The 21,960-nt window shown below is 37.0% G+C and overlaps 2 protein-coding genes across 11 annotated transcripts; one reads left to right on the top strand and one right to left on the bottom strand.

The window, feature by feature from the left end:
* LOC112511468 (photosystem I reaction center subunit N, chloroplastic) lies at positions 1 to 2,710 on the top strand. Its single transcript, XM_025117097.1, has 3 exons — positions 1 to 381; positions 505 to 630; positions 2,524 to 2,710. The coding sequence occupies exons 1-3, from the start codon at positions 82 to 84 to the stop codon at positions 2,611 to 2,613; spliced, it is 516 nt and encodes a 171-aa protein (XP_024972865.1). The 5' UTR covers positions 1 to 81; the 3' UTR covers positions 2,614 to 2,710.
* Positions 2,711 to 7,794: 5,084 nt separating this feature from the next.
* Positions 7,795 to 21,688, bottom strand: LOC112511777 (ACT domain-containing protein ACR3). Of its 10 annotated transcripts, XM_025117532.1 has the most exons (12): positions 21,510 to 21,688; positions 20,854 to 20,897; positions 19,397 to 19,601; positions 18,385 to 19,293; positions 18,086 to 18,241; positions 17,591 to 17,890; positions 17,296 to 17,341; positions 12,422 to 12,536; positions 11,508 to 11,575; positions 10,338 to 10,955; positions 9,535 to 9,639; positions 7,885 to 8,315 (listed from the first exon to the last, which is right to left on the bottom strand). In XM_025117532.1, exons 6-12 carry the CDS (start codon positions 17,659 to 17,661, stop codon positions 7,998 to 8,000), a joined length of 1,341 nt encoding a protein of 446 aa, XP_024973300.1. In that variant the 5' UTR covers positions 17,662 to 17,890; positions 18,086 to 18,241; positions 18,385 to 19,293; positions 19,397 to 19,601; positions 20,854 to 20,897; positions 21,510 to 21,688; the 3' UTR covers positions 7,885 to 7,997. The 10 variants fall into 10 exon arrangements, with proteins under 10 accessions (XP_024973299.1, XP_024973300.1, XP_024973301.1 ...); XM_025117531.1 differs by having other exon boundaries at positions 7,795 to 8,315; positions 18,086 to 19,293; XM_025117533.1 differs by having other exon boundaries at positions 17,591 to 17,800; positions 18,086 to 19,293.
* Between the last annotated feature and the right edge of the window lie 272 nt (positions 21,689 to 21,960).

The raw sequence follows: 21,960 nt of genomic DNA, 5'->3' as shown, positions 1-21,960 counted from the left end.
ATTCTTGTTATATAAAATTCCATCAAACACATCAAAATCATTCCCATAAGCTTCTCACTTCATTTAAACCATCACTAAAAAATGGCCACCATGAACTCCAGTGTATTGGCCTGCAACTATGCTGTCTCCGGTGGTGTTGCTTCGCCGGACTTCAACTCAAAGCCCTCCTCCGCCACGCCTGCTGCCGTCGGTTACAAGTTTCCGGTCATCCGGGCCAAGCAGACGGTGAAATCATCGTCTGAATCCAGTGATCAGTCACAGCAGGGGAGAAGGGCAGCTCTACTTTGTCTCGGAGCCGCACTGTTCGCCACCGCCACCGCCACCTCCTCCGCCAACGCTGGAGTTATCGATGACTATCTTGAGAAGTCCAAGGCTAACAAGGTTTGGGTTCTCTACTTTGTACTTTGACTAATCTTATTGTATAACAACGTTCAGTGGTTTTGATTAGCTTTTTTGTGTGTTGGAAGAACATATCAAAACGACATCGTTTATTTTATTGTATAGGAATTGAATGACCAAAAGAGGTTGGCAACAAGTGGAGCAAATTTTGCAAGAGCTTACACAGTTCAATTTGGAACATGCAGCTTCCCCTACAACTTCACTGGCTGCCAAGATCTTGCTAAGCAAAAGGTATTCTTTTTTGCATTGTTTCTTATATGAAATAAAACAGTGTCTTAGGGGCCGTTTATCCAAATGCTTACCCGGTAAGTGCTTACTGAATACTGATAGGAGTTAACACTATTATTTACTTATTGGGTAAGATTTTAGTCCACCAAAACGACATCGTATGGAATAATTTACCCGGTAAGCGCTTACTGAGGTAGTTAAGACTCTTGGTCCTTGTCTCGCTCTTACAGAGTAAGATTCTTGGTCCTTACCATATAACGTGACTTGGTAAGCGTTTACCCGGGTAAGTGTTTTGTAAACGGCCCGTTAGTGTGACATGATAAAGAATTGGCATCGTTAGTGGTTGTATGAGATCGATGCTCTTATGATCAGTATGATTAACGATAATCGTTCGATTGCAATGACAAAAACAAGCTAAAGATGTTCCGTTTTTTAAAATTTAAAGTTTTTGGGTTTGAATCTTATACTTGTTGTATCGGCATCTGGTTGGGTCCAAATGAGTCGGGTTGGCTCGGGTCAACCCGAGTCAACATTTTCATTGGATTTGTGTATTTAATATATTAAGTCTAATTACGAAAACTATTATTGAAATAAAATATAAGCCATATTGATTCGGTTACATATAAACGACTTGAAATCTTGCATGAGCTTAATGAGATATGGAGCTGAATTCATGTATTTTTGTTTCTGGGATGCATCTTATTAATACAGTGTCAACGAGTTTATAGGACATCCCCAATCTTTAAGCGTCCCAATGGACCGTTTTGTAGAACTTAATTTATATACCAAAATATAAAACGTCATATCTAAAGGTGTTGTAATAAGTTTATATGACGCTTTTTGGCGTCTTAACAAGTCTTTTAGGACATTTTTAATACAAAGTGTCGCATTAGCAACTTTATAGGACACTTTTGAGAAAGTGTCATATAAACTCATTTTTTATAGGACACTTGTTTTTATAGGACATTTTTTCAAATAGTGTTCTATAAAGTTGCTAATGGGACGCTTTATATTAAAAGTGTCTTAAAAAACTTATTACGATGTCAAAAAACGTCATATAAACTTATTACAACGCCTTTAGATAAGACACTTTATTTTTTTGATTCTATAAATTAAGTCCTGTAAAGAGGTTTATTAGGACGCTTAAAAATTGGGAGTGTCATATAAACCCAATTTTGTTGTAGTGGTTGTTTGGGCTATTTGGCTCGAGAAATAACATAATGCTCCGGCTCGAATATTTTTTCAATATTTCAAGCTCGAACTCGATGTTTATTTAACAAATTTAAGTTACACATTATGGCCTAAACTTTAAGCTTTATAATTTTTTTTATTAACCTGGATATACAAGCCGATTAATCCCAGGACAACCACCTGCTTAGTGGGTAATCTAGAATCACCGCATTTGAACCTACATGGCCACAAGGGGATTCTTATTTCTTCTTGAATTCGAACCTCAGACCTCCAGACATTTTTGACCTTTGGAGTCCAAGCTCAAACCAATCGGGCAACACCCTTGTGGTTAAGTTTTATAAGTTTGTTTATGCGCCAAATCGATTAAATAGCATGTTTATCAAATTCAAGATTTGTTCAAGCTTGTTTATATATGTTTTGACTGTATTTTGCTATGGACATATGAACATGTTCGGTCAAAAATTATTCTTATGGAACTAAGTGACTCAAACAATTTAAATGTGCTTTCAAACGAGTCTAGTTGACATTGTTGGTACGGTGCTCGACCCGTTCTGTTAAATGACTTCTATTTTGTGTTCGAGACTCGAGATCAACTCGAACTCGAGTAACTCGTTAAACGCTCAAAACCCGAAAGCGTTTCCGTTATTATATTTTTATAATTCTATTTATAATTAATCTTAATTTGGTTAATTACATGATATGCAGAAAGTGCCATTCATATCAGATGATCTTGAGTTGGAATGCAAAGGGAAGGACAAATACAAGTGTGGTTCAAATGTGTTTTGGAAATGGTAGTTTTGACTCTTTTATGTAAACCATCTTTTGTATTTATGACTCAGCAACTTGATTATTTTGCAATGTCAATATTCTTCTGTAGTTTTCTTTTGGTAAATTTTATTAGCTGCTCTGTTTTATATAATGCATTGATTTTTTTAACCAATTATAGCATCTCTCGTTTTTTACCATACGGGAATGGGGGTGTTACAAGTTGTGGTATTATAGGCTACTAATAACTTTCATCGTAAGTGTAAATTGATTTAGAAGTTATTGGGTTAGCCTGCCATTTTAGGCTATGAAATGATACTAATGGTACCAATAACTTTCATTATGATTTTATACTGATTTAACGCTTAATGGGTTTGCCAACTCTTTTAGGTTATGAGTTGTTACACCCATTATCCCGTTCTTTTTTACTTGCAACCTTTTTTTTAGCTTTATTATCATTACGAAAAATTTGGTCTGTTATAATACGTACAGTCGCTTTAATCGAGTATTTAATGAGATCACTTTTTAATTTAATATTAATATTTGAGTTTCTTATATAAAAGTGTTATAATAAGTTGGAAGAGAGTTTAACAAGTTATATATTTATGAAAACGTAAGTCGCTATAAAAAAAGGGTGACAGACAAATAAGATCCAAGAAAAGTAAAATAATAATATTAGCCATTTTAATATGAATGTTTTTTTTTAAATGTCTTGTAAATCATCCTAAAAACGAACATATTTTTGATAACATACAAGTTGGAGTCTCACGTTGGCTAAATTTGGATCATTTATCCTCTATATATGTTGGAATCCCCTTTTCTCTCCTAAATGGTTGTTTCAGAGAGTAATTTAATGAGGTTCTGGTGTATTACATCTTCTCACATGGTATCAGATACAAGGTCTACCATGCGACACCCTAAAATAGGGTAAATAAATAAATATAAAAAGAAATGGGCTTTATTGGACCAAAAATGTGAAGGAAAAAAGTGAAAAGGGGGTCAATCATGTAATTTAATGAAAGTGAGAAGTGAATAAAGGAGTTTATGTTCAATCGGACTAAAAATAAAGAAAAATGTTAGATCAAGGGTGAATAGTGTAATATGGTCCGAAGTGTTGAAGTCAAGGGACCAAATGTCATTTTCTAAGAGTTCAGGGGGTATCAGACGTCAACTTTCTCATACTTGAAGGACTTTCTTTGTAGAAAATTTAAAACTTGAATGCAACAAATTTTGAAGAATGTTATTGACTCATTTAGTCAACTAATAAGACAAACAATTTAAATATAAATGAAGCCAACCATCTTAGCAGCATAATGTTTCAAGAAAGTAGCAAATATTATGGAGTAGTTAGGGAGAAATCGGAGCTCAAAGTCTCTGGCCGAAATCTCGATTTATCGTTGTTTTGAGGTGAAATACTCTCCCAAACTTCGAGTTCTTTATATGTTAGCTTCATATTTAAGTCCTTTATCGAGCTTTAGTAGGCTTATGTCTCAGATTTTAGTTTAGAAGGTCCAATTTTGAGTTTCTTTAAAGATTTTCGAGTTATATAAAAACTGAAACTTTAAATGAGAAAATGATATTCAATACTTGATGGTTTCGTTGATTCTTGTTCTTATGGTTGAAAAAAATGTTTTTCTAGAGAAAATGATATGCAAAATGAAGTTTCGAAAACGGTGAACAAACGAAGCCAAACGGTTATTTTCTGATTGCCAACGAGTTGTCATCGAAATAATGTCGACGGAAGTCTTGACGAGAAATTTTGTGGGTTGTGTACTTGTGTTATGCAAGTTTGATGGTTTGTCAGTTTTAGTACCTCAACTTTTTAAATGCTATGTTTAGGTCAAAAGATGTTACTGATAAATCAGTGCTCTTGTTGGGTCAAAAATGTTGTATTCAAGTCCTTCTACTTTAAACTGTTTTAATATTGCTTTGTAGTGTAGGTTTACAAGTTTTGTAGATAGTTTGTTCCCTTGTATTCCCTGGTATAAATAGATTGGTTGGTAGTTTTGTTGGTTGGTTAATCATTCTTTAGCATTGAGAGATTCTGAATATGTGAGATCTTTGAGAGCTCAAGAACACTTTATACTTTGATCTTTACATAAATGACTTGCCGACATACTTGGATCTATTCTAAGTGTTCTTGATCTTGATGAATAGTGTGTTATAGACTTGAATCTGGGATCTATAATTGGTATCAGAGCAAACAGAAAGAATCTGAATTGGTTTTGGAATTGTATTAAATTTTAATTGTTTGAATTTGTGATCAAAACTCCCTATTTTTGTGTTCGAAACTGTTTTTGATCATTTTGATCAAATTGAACCATTTTAATATGTTTTTCATCAAATTGGCATAACAAAAAGTGTTTCTAGTGTGTGTGCAATATAATCTGTGCAGTTTATAGCATCCAATTTTGGATTTTTGATCGAATTTGGTGATTTTCTTGAAGTTATTGTTTGACCAATCTTCATCGCCCATTGAATATTCATTGAGTGATATTCATATGCTCATCGCCAATGAATCTGTATTGACTGATTGCTCATCGCTCATTGAATGTTTTGGGTCTTCATCGCACAAGTATTGGAAGATATCTTGTGCTCATCGCCCAAGTCTTGGAAGGTTTTTGTACTCATCGCTCAAAGTGTGAATTTTATCGCTCATAATTTGGTAGTTATCGCTCAATTTTGTTGAATAGTTTGTCTAAGTTTTGGACTTCATCGCCCAAGGCATAGGCGATAAAAGGTATATATCGGACAAGCCTTTGCCCGATAAAAGTATAATCCGCCCAACACTTGAGCTGATTGTGATTTGTGCTTATCGCCTACGGTGTTGGCCGATAACCTCTTTAATCGCCCGTTGTATTGCCCAATAATATCCCTCATCGCCCAAAGCGTGAGTGGATTAAGAGGTGAGCGATATATTCTTCAAGCGATATCTTGTGTTGAGCAATTTTTCTAGTGTGAAGTGGGGTGCTATTTAAAAAAAAAAGTAAAAAATGCCATTTTCTGAGGATTCCAAACCTGTTCAAGATCATTTTCTGAACGATCATTTCAAGTCATTTTTTTTAAGATGTCAAAGGACATGGAAACATTACATCTAATTATGAGATACTAACTTCATTCTATTATGAAATTGAATCCTTGAGGGCTGAAGTTCTAAGACAAAGGCTTATGGTTGAAGGATCTTTATTGCTAAAATTTCAAAAAGAAAGCTTTGTATATAAAGGTTTGAGTGAAAGTCTAAGAGAAGAGAAAGAAATACTCAGAAAAGAAAGAGAACATCTTATATCTGATCTTGAAAATAAAGTTATCACACTGAAAAGTAGTTTGAGTGAAGCAGAGGGTGAGAGAATCAACACCCACTTAAAATTTGACATGATTTTTGAAGAAAGAGGAAAATTGTATGACAAAGTCAAACAGTTGGAGCAAGTTATTTTCAATCAAGGTCAATCTGAGTAGACACTGAAAATTTTGACACATAAACCCAATGACACAAGATTTTGCAGTCCCCAAATGGGTTTAGGATCTATTGAGTCTGATACTTGAAGAAGGCCCCAAAATCTTTGTACGATTTTAATGAAAGGGGAATACAAAATTTTATATTTCTTTTATTTGAGAGATTTTTGTTAAGTCGGAATCTGAATCACCTGTATCTTCTAAAAGTGATATGCATAAATCAGATGAAGAAGGTTTTGAAACACTGAATTTGAAAACTGTAGGATTGAGATATGATGATTTGAACTCTAGTTATGCAACAGAAAACTTGAATTTTCACACTTTGAAATTGAGACATTTTATCCCACAGAAAGTTCACTTTTCTTCAAAATATGTGTCACAAAATGAAGAATCTTCAAGATCTGATATATTTGAAAATGTGCTATATGACTCAGATCCTAAATCTGAATCAGAGGTGATTTATGATTTTTATTTGAGTGAAAGGACTCTGAAAAACAGGATTGGGTAATTCATTCTAATTCTGAATTTGACTCAAATGTTAAAATTTATGCTTTAGAGAAGCAAATTTATGAGCTTGAGGCGGAGTTAAAATCTAAGAAGAGATCAATGGAAGAAGTTCAAAATAAACTTTCGCTTAAAGTCAAAGAGCTTAATGATGAAATTTCTGAATTGACCATGCGTTTGGCTTGCAAAGATAAAATACATGAGTTAAATTTATAAAAGATCCATGATCTCGAGAAGGATTTAAATTCCAGTTTTGATGAACGAACCAAGCTAAAGAGTCAAATCATGAAGCTTTAATACTTCTATAAAGAATCAAAATGTTAAGCTTGGTAGTTGTAAATTTGTTTTATTCACTAAAAGGAAACGTAATCTGAATGCTGAATTAAAAAATTCAAAACATTTTACTTATTCAGATATATTATCTTTAACTCCAAAACATACCAAAGTGGAGTCACTAAGTGACATTCTACAAAGACCGGTCAGAAGTCCTACCAATGTTAACATATTCCAGCGTTGAACATAGGCACAATGGTTTATTCAACTGTTGTTTCAGCGGGCAACCTAAGTAGTCCAGGTGTTAGTTTACCAGACTTTGTGACGAGTGAATATCTGGACGCACCCTAAAGGCTGTTCAAAACTCTTTTATGGAAGAAATAAGGGGGATTAAATCATTATTGAAGGGGAAACAAAAGGTTGTTGAAGAAGATCCTATTCCGTCACCACCCCCTCAATCTTTTCAAGATACAGATCTATCGGTGGATGAACTTAAATCAATGTTGTATGCTAAGTTGCTATCACAGACTAGCATGGATTCGACGGATGCAGATTTACTTGCAATGTTAAGAAGATCAATTGAAGAATCCCAAACTATTAGCGGATTTACTCGGTGTTGTCATCCTATCATAGTCTGCCATCTCAGCTTGAAGCGATTATTGCACTTCTACACATGGATCTCATTCATTGGAGGGTGCTTTGACTTTTCTGTTGTAGGCTATAAATAGGGAACTTGTTTAGTGTTTTTAGTACGACGTATCTCCCAACAACCTAACGAGAGATGATGATGTCCAATCAGTATATGATGATGACGATGGCCAATCTTTCTGTTTCTGTTTGTGTTTCCTTCATCATTATGCTTATAATCTCTTTGTAGTTAAAAGCTTATTCGTTTCCGCTCTTATCATTTCAAAGGCATTAATTACTTGCTTGTAAAAGAGGATCTAGTTCCCACAGGCCTTGTAAACAACGCAAAATTTCCAACATTCCAACAAGACTTTTATTTACTTAATACCAACAACAAGATGAGGTAACACATTTAGAAGAAAGAAAAAAACAAAGACGATATACTTACATGGGAAAATACTAACCAGTCCTCGTGCTCGTAAGTTGTATATATATATATATATATATATCGTATGCCATTGATTATTCATTCTATACAAGAACACCGAAGAAATATGTCAAGGCAAGAAGCGTTCAAATAAGCTGCCAAGCGAAAAGCTCATTCTATTTCTTGCTTCGGGTACCTTAGAACTTGATGATGGGGATTTCTTTATATTAACCATCATTGTCTCCCCTATTTCCTTTCTCAGCCTTTCTATAGTTTTCATGTCTACCGGATTCCCAGAAGCATCTCTTACGTAGAAAATATTCACTGCTTGCTCACCCACGGTTGTTACACCTGCTCTTGACACCGATAGCCCATTTTCGCGCAGGACTCTTGTCACTTCAGAAAGCAATCCTACACGGTCTTTCGCACATAGCTCAAGGCTCAAACCCTTGATCACCCAAAGAAGAAAAAGAAAAACATGACTTGGACCCTTGATTAAAATTTGGTATGAATCGTGACATTAAGCATCCACAATGGTATGCTTTTTTCAAATAAAGTGGGACGGCTCAAGTAAAATGACTTGTTGAAACTATTAGAAGAGAAAGTTATAAGCATTCTAACAAATTTTCCCGGAGTTTCATCTTATAACCGGGAGATCACAAAGCCGCAGGGCCACAGAGAATGGACCAATAATTTTCACATTTCAATGCCAAATTGCCAATGATTCCCTAGAGTTACAGTTGATCATAGAAAAAGAGGTCGTATTATATGGTGGCAGAAAAAAAAGGTGTATTAGCCTCATTTATTTTGAGTAGAAATGAAGTTGGGACCTACAAAATGAAAGATGGAGAATGAATCGAAGAAAAATGGTAGAAACTAATGATACCCACTTACAAAGGAACCCTTTTGATTCTAGTTTCCTACCTTTCGGTTGGAATTACTTGGGGGATGTTTGGTTTTGAAGGATTTGAATTTCGGGGAAGAATTTGGAATTGGAGGGAGTTGGATTTGGAATCTTTCATGTGTATGGTTCAAAGAAAAATGGTAGAAACTAATGACACCCACTTACAAAGGAACCCTTTTGATTCTAGTTTCCTACCTTTCGGTTGGAATTACTTGGGGGATGTTTGGTCTTGAAGGATTTGAATTTTGGGGAATAATTTGGAATTGGAGGGAGTTGGATTTGGAATCTTTCATGTGTATGGTTCGTTGGATTTGGAATGAAATGGAATTCCATTTTTTTAAATAATGTATAAAAACAAATAATAAATAATTATAAAAATAATTAAGTTACCTTTTTATCGATGAATTATTAAAATAAATGTTTTTAATATATTTTAAAACATTATTATATACAAATTCTACGAAATTCCATGAAATCCCAACCACCATGGGGGGTTTCAAAATTCTATGTTTGCAGAATCCTAGTATTTCAAATCCAGATAATCCTACATATTAAGCACGGGATTGGAGAGGATCTGAAATCCAAATTCCCAAAATTCCATTCCATTCCTACATACCAAACACAGGATTGGAATGGACTTGAAATCCAAATTCCCCCAATTCCATTCCATTCCTACAAACCTAACAGACCTTTACTATTGTGTCTGCTTGGTTTGGTTTGTTTTTGATTTAAAGAAAATACAGAGTATAATAATATTCCTTACCTCGCTTACTCTTCGCAGAATTGCAGCCTCAATACACCTGATGACCCTCTCCTCCTCTCCTTCGGTGTTAACAGGGGAACCATCCACGTGACGAATATAATACTCCTGAATGTTTTTTAAAAATCACACACACTCTAGTTAACATCTACTTTCCAAATTCAAGCAATAAGCCCAACTAGAAAGAATATTGGCATCATCTTCTCTCTTTTTGTCACTTCAGTGGTGTTATAACTATACATGGTTGCAAGAGCAGGTCTACATCTGAAATACTCCCTCCCTCCCAAAAAGAAGACTCCAATTTACAATTATAGAGAAAATTCAGTAACATTTTTCTAAATTTTTTACCATCAAGCAAATACAAATTGTCTATAAAAATGTCCCAATGTTAGATTTACTTTCTTCAGGGTACAAAGAGAAATGGTGAGAGGGGAACTTCTAGGATCTAGAATCCCTGTCAATAAGCGTGCCGTGTAATCGCCAAGAGGCTACTCAAATACTTCGCTGATGCTATATTACAAAGCTTCACATTAGTTGTTGCATAATAATTCTAATCCCCGAAAATCCTAGAACATGTTTTCAAGGCATTGGATTTGACTCATCTACCGATGGAAGGATACATATGTAAGCCTCATTTCATTATGTCACATCTAGAAACTTGAGGTTTCTGATCGTTAGATGTTATTACTAGAAAATCCGATTTTATCCGAAGCGATGATTTAGTGCATTTCAATCAATTTAGAGAAATGATTCTTGTCGAGCAGATAAATAAAGTAAATTATGACATTTAGTTGCAAGTGACATACCTGTGTTGCATAGGGGGTATCAGATGATATGGTGGCATGAAAAACAACATATTGCATGTCTGTGAGGGTGCAGACAATATCAAACATAAGTTTTGGGCGATCCCTACACCTAACAGTGACCACCGAGTAGCCTTTCTCTGCACACCGATCAATTGAAATCTTGAGCTCCAGAAAAGCAGCACAATCAGCCTCAGCTGTTAACCCCTTCCCCGCATAATCCATTTCAGCAAATAACATCTGGTGCAGTCGGCGGTCAATATGGGTCAGACCCATTGAGAATTTGGTATGAGCCACTTTATCATCATCTCCACACACACGAAGGATATTCTTGAGCTGTTCTTCCATAGCAGACAATCGAGTCGGATCATCCACGGCACGAGAAGTGGCATCGTCATTTAAATAAACAACACATGCTATTTTCCTGTTGTGTGTCCAGACTTCAGCAGCAGCAACATTAAATTTGAGGTTCGCAATTACAGCAGAGATCTCTGATAATAGACCTGGGCGGTCCCTTCCAACAAGCTCAATGGCTGTGTAGTCACCCATAGAGTGGACCCCAACCCTTTTCGCGGGCCATGTCCTGCTTTCATCTGCTGTGTGGCCTTTCGGACCCAGAGCCTGACACATTGGAATAACCCAAATATAAAATTAATATATAGAAACAAGTTACACAAGCCAACGCTTTGCTGCAGCATTTTGCTTATAGAATAGGTAAGAGCATCCCAAAATGGGTGGGTCTTGGAGGTACATTGCCACATCAGCTTGGAAAAAAACGGTTTATACCATTGTGAGACAAAAAAAAGTGTGGACCAGTTCCACCACCACTTTTTGTGGGCTCCAAAGCCATTTTAATAAACAACTAGTACATGAATTTATTCACTGTCTTTTGTTGTAATTTTTAATTATAAATCATGGACCGGTTCATGATTGGGGGTAGAAGGTTTATAAAATGTGTTGGAAAGAGAAATCTTATGTGGCATAGTTTGGAGATGCTCTAATGTTCCACCCAATACCAAATGTCATTCTCTTTCCTGTTTTACTCATTTCTTACATCTTTCTTCTATACATTGATTTTGCTAGGTGGGTATGACGTTTTTGTGGGTATCAAGTTCCACTACAACTGAAAAATTGCAAAATTTAGAACATATATAACTTGAACAGAAAACATACCTTTTCTATGTAGTCAATCGTCATATTGTCTGTTATTTTATTTCCTTGTTGGTCTGTGACATGAAACACTGTAGAAGAATATTAGGAAACCGATAATCCACCATTTTGATATATTACACATGTGCATGTGAAAGTATACATAAAACTATGATGGAAGTTGGTATTTGTGAAAATAAAAGAGAAAAGAGACTACTCTCCTTGAGCTACTACTAGCTTTTAACAAGGTTGGCACTTGTGGAATGCTGCAAAAGATGCCACCATCCATATATAGAAAATATTGCATGCCCATAATTGTGATTAGTGCAACTTGTATGTAAGTTCCATTTCCTTCCTAAATTTGTTGGACTATATCATTACCTTGACTTTGTATCAAATACCAGGGTTTACATGTGAAGGAAACACAATACTGTTTATTTGGCTATGTTGGAGTCTCACATCAGCTAGACTTGAACCATTTCTCCTGTATATATGTTGGAACCTCCCCTTTCTCCTCAAGAGCTATTTTGGAGAGTGATCTGGGGGTTCCACATGTTCTCACGTTAAGAAACAAACGCTAATCTTCATATGCAAATATGAGAATTTATCAGATTTTTTTGTAGTGGTAATATTTGGCAAAAGAGTTATATAGGTTTCGTGGTTTTCTCAATTGCATACCTCAACAAAAAGATATATCAATCACATTATTATGACAATTACATTATTTTCGTCCAACAATAATTGAATTTAACTAACGCAAGTAATCAATTTGGACAATAGAAAAAGAGAAGGGCATTATGTAATGTGATTAAAATTGGAGCAAATGATGCAATTTGATAGGTTTACAAGAGTAAAAGTGTGATAAACTTTATGTTCAAGTAGGCAATTGGGAAAAATGTGAAATATTTTGTGTATTTCTTTTTGCAATATACACATACCATCCATGAACCATCCACCATCAGAGGATATGTATGCTTTAGTAATGATGAGATCGAGATCTGCTAGAATTTGCACCACCTCCAAAAGTATTCCTGGTTTGTTTACACTGTCAACCTATCAAAACATACAAACGTCTACCCAGTCAGTCTAACAAATTACTAAAGATTCGGATAAGCAAAGAAAAGCATCCTACTGACACATAATTAAGCCTGAAAAGTGATGTTGCTCTCATTGCATTTACTGTTTCTGGAAAATAATAACACACAACTGATCGCCTTTTGGTAACATAAAATGTAGCAAACCAGGTAAGGCCATTTAGATTTGATATGTCGTATAATTTAGTGAGTTCAGTCCTTTTTACTCGAAGAAATTATAATGTACACCCATATAAAATGTCTTGTCCACTTTTATCGGTATATTTGAAAAGGTGGCAAGGTGCACCAAGACTCCTTGGCTTTGCAAGGATTGCAGAAGGAAGTCTTATGGTAAGAGCCTTCCTCTAATACTTTGTAATTGCAGTGAGGCTGCTTCGACAACTCGGATCAATGATCTTCTCCTCATGAAGGAGTGACCAAAGCGGTTGTATATCCAGGTTAGGGGTTGTTTGTTTACCTCTTAATAGTTCCATTAAGAGGCATCCCTGAATCGTTAAGAGGTGAATCTTGTTTGGCAAAAAAAAGGTCTGCCTCTTAATGGTTCTAAAACCCTCTGAATGATTTTGTATCGTGGGCCTCCCTTAACCATTCAGCGCCCTAATTTCATCATACACAATTACTAAACAATTATATTTCATTTTGCACTATATCATGAGAGCCTCTTCATCATTCTGACCACTTAATCATTCTGCACCAAACCATTCAGCAACTGCCAAACTGCCCCTTAATCAAAAAAGAAAGTCGTGCCCAAGGCCTGTGCTTCAACTGTTATGAACGTTTTAGACCCGGGCACAAATGCAAAAATAAATCTCTACAATTACTCGATGGGGATGAAGAGACAGTACCACCTGATCCTATGCATGAGACATGCCCTCTCACAGATTTCATACAGATTTCATGGAACCAACTCCCGAGATTTCACTGCATGCTCTAACGGGAACCACTCACCAACGAACTTTTCGATTTTACGCATCGATATCGGAATCCCCTATTTCGATTTTGGTAGATACAGGCAGTATTCACAATTACTTTCTATCTCGTATTGTCCAGTTTTTACGACTCCCTATCACTTCCCAATGATTTGCGGTTGCAGTTGGTAATGGTGAGAAGTTACATACCATAGGATTATGTTCAAAGGTTCCATTGCTTGTTCAAGGACATTAGTTCTATGTGGACTTTCACATCTTAAATTTCTCCGGGGGAAAATGCGGTTCTGGGAGTGCAATGGTTGGCTACTTTAGGGCCAATTACTACCGACCACAACACCCTCACTATGTACTTTGTACATGGTGAAACAACCATCACCCCACAAGGACTCACACATACCGCACCACCATCTCCGATCACCTTAAGTTAGTTATGACGTATTCATCAAACCGAGTCAGCAGCCTCCTATTTCCACCTCCACCTACTACATTCCCTAACCATGGACCACTATAGCCCCGACCTACCGCCATCTCTGGTCAAAACTCAAAGCCACATCACTCATCCAGCAATCAAAGTCCTTCTCGACAAGTTTGCAAAGGTTTTCCAAACTCCAGAGGCATTACTTCCTACTCGTGACCTCGATCACCACATCAATCTACAACCTCAGTCCCAACAAATCAGTATCCGCCCCTATCGCAATCCATATTTCCAGAAGTCCAAATTGGAGCGACAAGTGCAACTTATGCTTCAACAAGGATTAATCCGGTCATCCACAAGCCCTATTCCTTCTCCAGTCTTATTAGTAAAGAAAAAGGATGGTTCATGGCGTTTTTGTTTTGATTATCGCACCCTTAACACCATCACCATAAGAGACCGTTTTCCCATTCCTACCGTGGATGAACTCCTAGATGAGCTGCATGGTGCTAAATATTTTTCTAAAATGGATCTCTGGAGTGGGTATTTCCAAATCCGTGTCCATTCCCCCGACATTGCCAAAACTGCCTTCCGTACCCACGAGGGTCATTACAAACTCCTTGTCATGTCGTTCGGCTTATCGAATGCCCCAAACACCTTTCAAGCAAGCATGAACAACCTTTTTCGTCACCAACTCCGTAAATGCATGCTTGTCTTCTTTGACGATATTCTGATCTACAGTCAATCATGGGAGTCACACTTGCAACAATTGGCCACAGTCCTACAATTGTTACAAGATCATTCGTTCTTTGCCAAGTTAGCTAAATGTGATTTTGGGCAGACCCAAATTGCATACTTGGGGCACACCATCACAGAAGCACGAGTTGCAATAGACCCTAGTAAAGTTTCGGCAGTGATGCAGTGGCCTCGGCCTCACTCAATAACGGGAATACTTGTTGATTCCTTGGTCTCATGGACTTATGTTCAAACTTGTTCGGTCTGTCTACAAATCAAACCAAGTACATCTCCGTACAAGGTTTGCTACAGCCGTTACCCATTCCAGGCAGAACGTGGGACTTTATTTCCATCAATTTTATAACCGGTCTTCCACCATCTCACGAAAGCACTTGTATATGGGTCACCGTGGACAGGTTATTGGAATATGGTCCTTTTTGTGCTCTACCGGCGTCTGTTACAGCCTCTAAGCTAGCAGACCGTTTCATTCATGAATATACCCGTCACCATGGTTTCCCTGCATCCATTATTTTTTTCGTGATAAGCTCTTTACTAGTAATTTTTGGCGGGAATTATTTTGTTTGCAGAGCACATCCCTTAACTTTAGTAGTTCTTACCATCCACAAACGGATGGCCAATCCGAGGTAGTTAACCATTGCTTAGAAACATACCTCCGAGCTTCGCCAGTGATCACCCCAATCAGTGGGCTCGTTACCTGCCATGGGCAGAATATTGGTACAATACGTGCATTCATAGTGCCATGGGTCATTCCCCATACGGACATCCACCACCCTTGCTCACTGACTTTGTTCCAGGGTCTACATCAGTTGCCGACCTAGACACTTGGCTTGAGAATCGTAAGACTATCCTGGACTCTGTTAAATTTAATCTAGAGCGTGCCCAAGTCCGTATGAAAAACCAAGCGGACAAGCACCGCCAAGATAAAGAACTTGATGTCGGGTCTTGGGTATTTGTGAAACTATAACCATATCGCCAACATTCGGTAGAAAACCGCTAATACCCCAAACTAGCCAAGAGGTACTTTGGGCCCTTCATGATCACGGCTCGGGTGGGAAAAGTAGCCTATCAATTGGCATCACCGGCTACTGCCGAAGTCCACAATGTCTTCCACATTTCTCTGTTGTTGTGTCCTCAACCGAATTCTGCGGTACCTTCAGACTTACCTCTTCATTTCACCAACGGGGGACCAATGTTGCTGCCCCAAGCTGTACTTCAAACCCGAAGAGTCAAGGTGGATCACAAGTGGGAAACTCAGCTCTTAATTCACTGGGAAAACACCACTTCTGACAACGATACATAGGAAGAATTGCAACAATTTCAACTCAGCTTCACTGGTTTCCACCTTGAGGACAAGGTCACTTCCCCAGGAGATGGCCATGATATGTTACAACTGCCCAAAGCTACTGACCCAAACGTACAACTCAATTGCCTACCAAACTTAAAAACTACCTTACTTAAGGTGCACCCCTTTTCTGTGTATCATTCCTCAGGTTGTTAGCTTCTAGAATATTGCTAGTCTCTCTCTTAAAATGTAGGACCGTTGGATTTTAGTCGGTTTTATTGAATGGGTAAGATGTAAAGCAAATTTCTATTAAATGAAAGAGTAAGGGATTGTCATCCCTGAACAATTATTGCAATCTTCTTCTCCATTTCTCTGTTCTTCCTTTTTCTTCACAGAGGTTCTATCAATGTATTTCAGGAGTAAACATATGAACTCCATTCCCTGATATCCTGACCTAGCCAACCAGAACCCAGATATCAGTACTCTCTCCACAAAACTTAATATGAATCTGATCTTTCCCTTGTCTGTGAACTAGCCAACACACTATTGGAAAACTACGTAAATCTGTGTGTCGTCCTTTATGGCTTGTTATTTGTTTCTTTGTTGCATTGGTACAACGTCACCCCTTGTCAATATAGTATATGAAGTTAGAAATTTTTCTAAGATTTAGTTCTACATAAATTTAAGAATGCAAGATAAAAAATTGTCTTCCAAGAGGTGCTTTAAGTTTCCCACCACAATTGAGCACAAGCAATTTGATTTTGACAACGGTTAGTGGGTATCAAATTTTAGCAGCCAGTGTATCTCTTGCTCCATAAGATGGAAGCCATGGCCCAATTTTATATTGATTATGTTGTAAGGGGTTGACCCAAAACTACAAAAATGGGTATTTTGTCCCAAATACATAGTTCAATATGGCTTACTTGGAGCATTTTGGTTGTTTCTTTCATGTTGCGGAGATGTGAAATATACGATGTGTAGACCAATATTTTCTCAAAACAAGTACACTTGTTCTAGTCTCCAGAAGCTTATCACTCAAGCTACTGTGACGATACATAGTAAAGGATATGTCCTCCATCTGCTACCGATATCTTGCTGAACATTATAATCTCATAATTGTAAAGTATCCAGATACTGATCACAATGGACAAAGTTGACATTTACGATGTCACACAACCATTTTCTTCATTGATAGTCTTTATGTTGTTTAAAACTGATTGTTTGTTTCTTCATTAAGTTATATAAAAGTGGAAGAAGCAAAGTAATATATCTCATCTAATTATTTATTAAGTCAGTATCTGCTTTATAGTACATAAATAGATGCGCCAAAAGTATATACCTTGACTAAAGTACAGTCTCCACAACTAGTATTATCCACAGAAACCCTGCAAATACAGAACAAGTGTGGGTAGAATCAAAAGAAAGAGGAGGTACAACAAGAAAGCAATTTATGTACACCAGTACACCAATATAGCAAGACATTAAGATACTTCTTCCTACCGAGCCAAAATTGAATTTTAATCATGGGCATTGGAAAGTGTCAAGACATCATACATGTGTAGTTTAGTTACTTTTTAATTGGGAGGGGGTTTTCACACAAAGGAGATGGGGGTAGAGAGAGAGAGAGAGAGAACCTTGGAGGATTTATTCTGATACTTAAGCTCTCGTACTCAGGGTCAAAGTAAGGCAATCCCCCTGGGGCCATTTACGAGGGTGTAATTTATGGAAACGTCACCCTCTGTAGATTTTTTAATTACATAACTTTCAGTTGCTGCATATTTCATATACCATATTTCCCTAACAGCAGATCACATGCTGGTTTCCACGTGAAAACTCGTGCACCCCTGAAACAAATACTGGGATATCATGCACAGTGATAATTTTCAATTCTGTGATTAACGCCCTCAAGTCCTCAAGTAATGAAGCATGCAACCCTGAAGACGAAACGAAAAGAAGATTATGAATAGTCTATGCAAGTAAATGGAAAAGATAAGTAGCGCAATATTTTGTGCAAGTTATTCCTGTACACTTTTGTCCTATTAACAAATAGAACAATATTTGTCACTAACTCTATACGATTACACAAATAGAGCAATATTTCTCACTAAAACTTTTTGAAAAAAGTATACCCTTAACAGGATGGCATAAGACCCATATGTCAATAAATGGAGTACAGCCTTCATCCAGAATTAAACAATTGATTTCACCTCCAATAAGACTGTTGTCGGTAACTTCATATCTGCTTTGAACTAAAAATGAAAAGATAATTTCATCCAAAATGTGCCCTCCAGTTTTGATAAGAAGCATGAACATTAGCATTCAGAAGATAATTCCGCTAGAGTTTCACTAACCCTTAACTTCAACATTATAACTAGAGTGCCCAACATATCACAGCTAGACACCCAAGCAAGCCAGTTGAACAACAAACCTGAGTAAGGAACAACATGATATAGCACACCAATACCATTGTCACTATGAAACCAGCTAAAACTACATGATCGGTCTATGTAGCTTTAGAGGTCAGTCCCATGTTTTCACTTAGTTATTAACCATAGCCAAGGAGAGTCCTTTCGTCCTGGTGTCAAGGACTTGCACCTGGAAGAGTCATGTGGCCTTAGCATCAACACCGTCCTGGTTAAGCTAATTAAGCGATAAGAGAACCATGTATATGAGAAGGCTATGAAGAACAAAAGAGGAGAGTTGAGAAAAAGTTCTGAGTTTATTGTCTATGCTTCTTTAATTTATTCCAACCTAGGATGTTAACGTAATTTAAGGCTAAAAAGGGTTATTGATGTTCTATGTCTATGGGGAAAATTTCATATAGACTACATGCCAGAAAATAAAAGATAAGATTAAATCAATCAACCTAAAATCATGCCTAATCGAAGGAGATCATATGAAATCAATCATTCCGATCTTGCTGCATATGAAATCAATTTGGGTCTTTTATGGCAGCTTTACAAGGCTGCCAGTTGTAACTCACTCTAAATGTGGACCAGTACACTCAGTGGGGGATTGGGGAATGATCAATTAATGTGCACACAACCTGGCTCCTTACAGCTACGACAATCTACTTACTGTGTTTAGTCCTCTGATGGAAAACTTGACTGTTGACAATATGGGCACATTGATTTTATTGCAAGATACCTTCATCATTTTATGAGTGTTTATCCATAAGAGTCCCTAACTACCAGTAGATTACCATAGTAGATCAGGATCTTGATGCTTCCACTCAACTTGAAAAATCCTCCTATTTGACTTTCTCCTTCTCCTAAAGAGAAATCTCCTTGCTAAGTTATGACATACTCCTTAAGAAAATGCCAGCCTAAGAATCAAACTAGCAAAAAAATTTCAAATTCAAATGGCGCAAGAATAAAGCATGCCCTTAAACGACGCTTGTGAGAACCATAATAATTAATCAGGCAAACATTAGCGCAGACCTTGGTTTAGATGCCTTTTCTTGAGTGTATGGCTCCTCCTGTCGGATGAAGAAAATGCCTCCTCCTGACTTGATGGATCCTCCTCTTGACCTCCATGATAAGAGAGTTAGGGAAAGAAGCCATCAAGATAGGAGCAATAAAGTTGACAGAGCAGAAAAGGTTTAGCAAGTACTGGAGGTATGAGCAAAGATCCAACTTTAGAGCCCTACAAAGGCATACAAGGATCATAGACGGGTATGAGCGCTCTAGTGGCCTTCAGATGAGTCAAGTCAAACAAATGCAGGTAAGATCTAGGTCATAATAGTAGCAGAAGGTTTGTCATACTTTATCAGAATTACAGTTTAGTTTGCAACTGAAAGAGAGAGATATAAAAGATGACTAAAGAGCATCGTATGCATTGTTGAATTTATCAAGGTTTTCATAAGGCTCTGTTTGGTTACAAAGACAGATAAGAATACACCAGCCCTTTGTAACATGCAATGATGGCCAGGGAGCTTGATTGCAGCTTGTGCTGGTCGCAGATGCAAGAATGGTTGTGAAAACTTTAAGTCAATACTCAATACAGAAAAACCTTGTCAAAGCAAAACCATCTAATTTTTAATCCCCATAGAGGGTTTGTACAAATCCTGAACGGTTTGGAGGATACATTCAAGGTCTGCAGTGAATACAAATTAGTCTAGAAGCGACAAAAAAACACAACAAAAGGAAGTTTATGTACCCGCCTAGCCACCACCAGTAGAAGCAGAGAACTCATGCGCTCTCCAGAATTCTAAGAAAAATGCTCTTGTATCATAATAGTTCAAGGTTTAAGCAATATGTACCATTATTCAGGGATAACCCCAAACATAAAGCATCTCAAATAGACCTTTGGGGTTGAACACTTACAACACTAAAACACTAGTTTTAACCTAGTTCTATCCCCCAAAAGTATATAAAAGGCGATCTTCCAATACTTCTCCAGTTGCACTTTCCAAATCAAACGAACCCACAAAATATCCCACCCGACAATAAGGTCTGGGAGGGGTAGGATGTAAGTAGATCTTACCTCAACAACCAGGAACGAGAGGTTGTTTCCCGGTGCACTTTCCCATGAAGCTAATACATAACACAGTTCTTTCCTTTTTGTATCTTAACATCAGAATTTTCCTAATACGTAGGAGATCCTTCTAATTAGCTATAATAATTTCTTATAATACAACATCACGATGCTCAATCCTAATTTAGGGGTAGGATAACACTGTAGCAACAGACTCCTAATGAGTCAGTCTCCTTCTCTAGATTTAGTTATAGCAAGCTATTTGTTTAACCACCTTAATCAACTATGCCTGTAAGCCTCTTCTTCCCATCAAAAACCAAAGCCTGAATATATGTAGCTTATACATGTCATCATTTCTCCTGCGACTAAACTCTTTTGTCGGTCCCCAACTGTAAACATGATTCTAGAGTTGGTTAGTTACCTGCCTTGACAGTTGCTGGAATGACACAAGTCTTGCTTCCCACCCTAAGCAGAGACAAGAAAATCCATCATTACTATACAAACAAAGCATCATGGGTAGTAGTAGTAGTTGCTTCTTTGCCTGTAAATTATATAGGGCTTAAATAAATGTGTGACCTCTTAGAAACTTTTACAATGGCAGCTGAAACACATTCAGTCTCATTCCAGAGCCTAGACATGTGAAAAGAAGTTATGTAACTTATGTCCCTTCTTTTCTGTCAGATACAATTTCGGAGAAACTTCATCTCCAAAATCAAATCCTTAAGGGACTAATCGCAAAACGAACTAAAAGCTACCAAACTAACGATCATCAGAACAAAAGTGATTAAGGGTTAATTTTGAAAAACATAAACACCACCCTTTCTTCAAATTTCATCAAACAAAATCATGCCAGACAGAAGATGAACCAAGAAAAAGCACCAAATGCATAAATTATAAAACATCAGACTGATCTCACACGAAATTAAACTTTTACCCAAAGAAAATTAAAGAACCCCAGAGATTGCCGGTTGTTTTATTCAACTGAAAGCTTCAAAAACAACGAAAAACACATAACCGAAATCAATGGCGCTGGCACATATGAAGAACACATTAAAATTCAACTAAAACCGGACGAACCTTTACAGTATGTTCATCCACATTAGCAGAATCAAGTAGAAGCATATGACAGTATTCAAAAAGCTAAAAGGACACTCACAAATTCTCGTGCTTTCGACGTCGGAAGAGCACTTATTATATACCAGTGCTCCTCCCACTCTCTCTATCCCCTCTTTCTCTCACTAGAAGGTTCTCTTGTCTCTCAATATATACAGGTATCTGTATGTATTTACCATTGCATCATCCTTGGCGCGAGTTTGAAGGGAATTAAAAACAGAAATATTAGCCCTGCTCTCTCGTTACCTATTTTTAGGTCTTCTGTTTCATAAATTAATCATATTTTATTGTTAATAAATTTTAATCCATTTATTTTGACAAGAACATATATTGTCTCAATTGTTATTAGAAGAATAAAACCAAGGGGGTGTTTAGAGGTTGGGTTGATTGGATTGAAAATATTTGAACAACCTAA

Source organism: Cynara cardunculus, assembly GCF_001531365.2.
Source record: "Cynara cardunculus var. scolymus isolate 2C chromosome LG 4, CcrdV1, whole genome shotgun sequence".
Classification (NCBI taxonomy): domain Eukaryota; kingdom Viridiplantae; phylum Streptophyta; class Magnoliopsida; order Asterales; family Asteraceae; genus Cynara; species Cynara cardunculus.
This window is presented reverse-complemented; position numbering and strand designations above follow the sequence as displayed.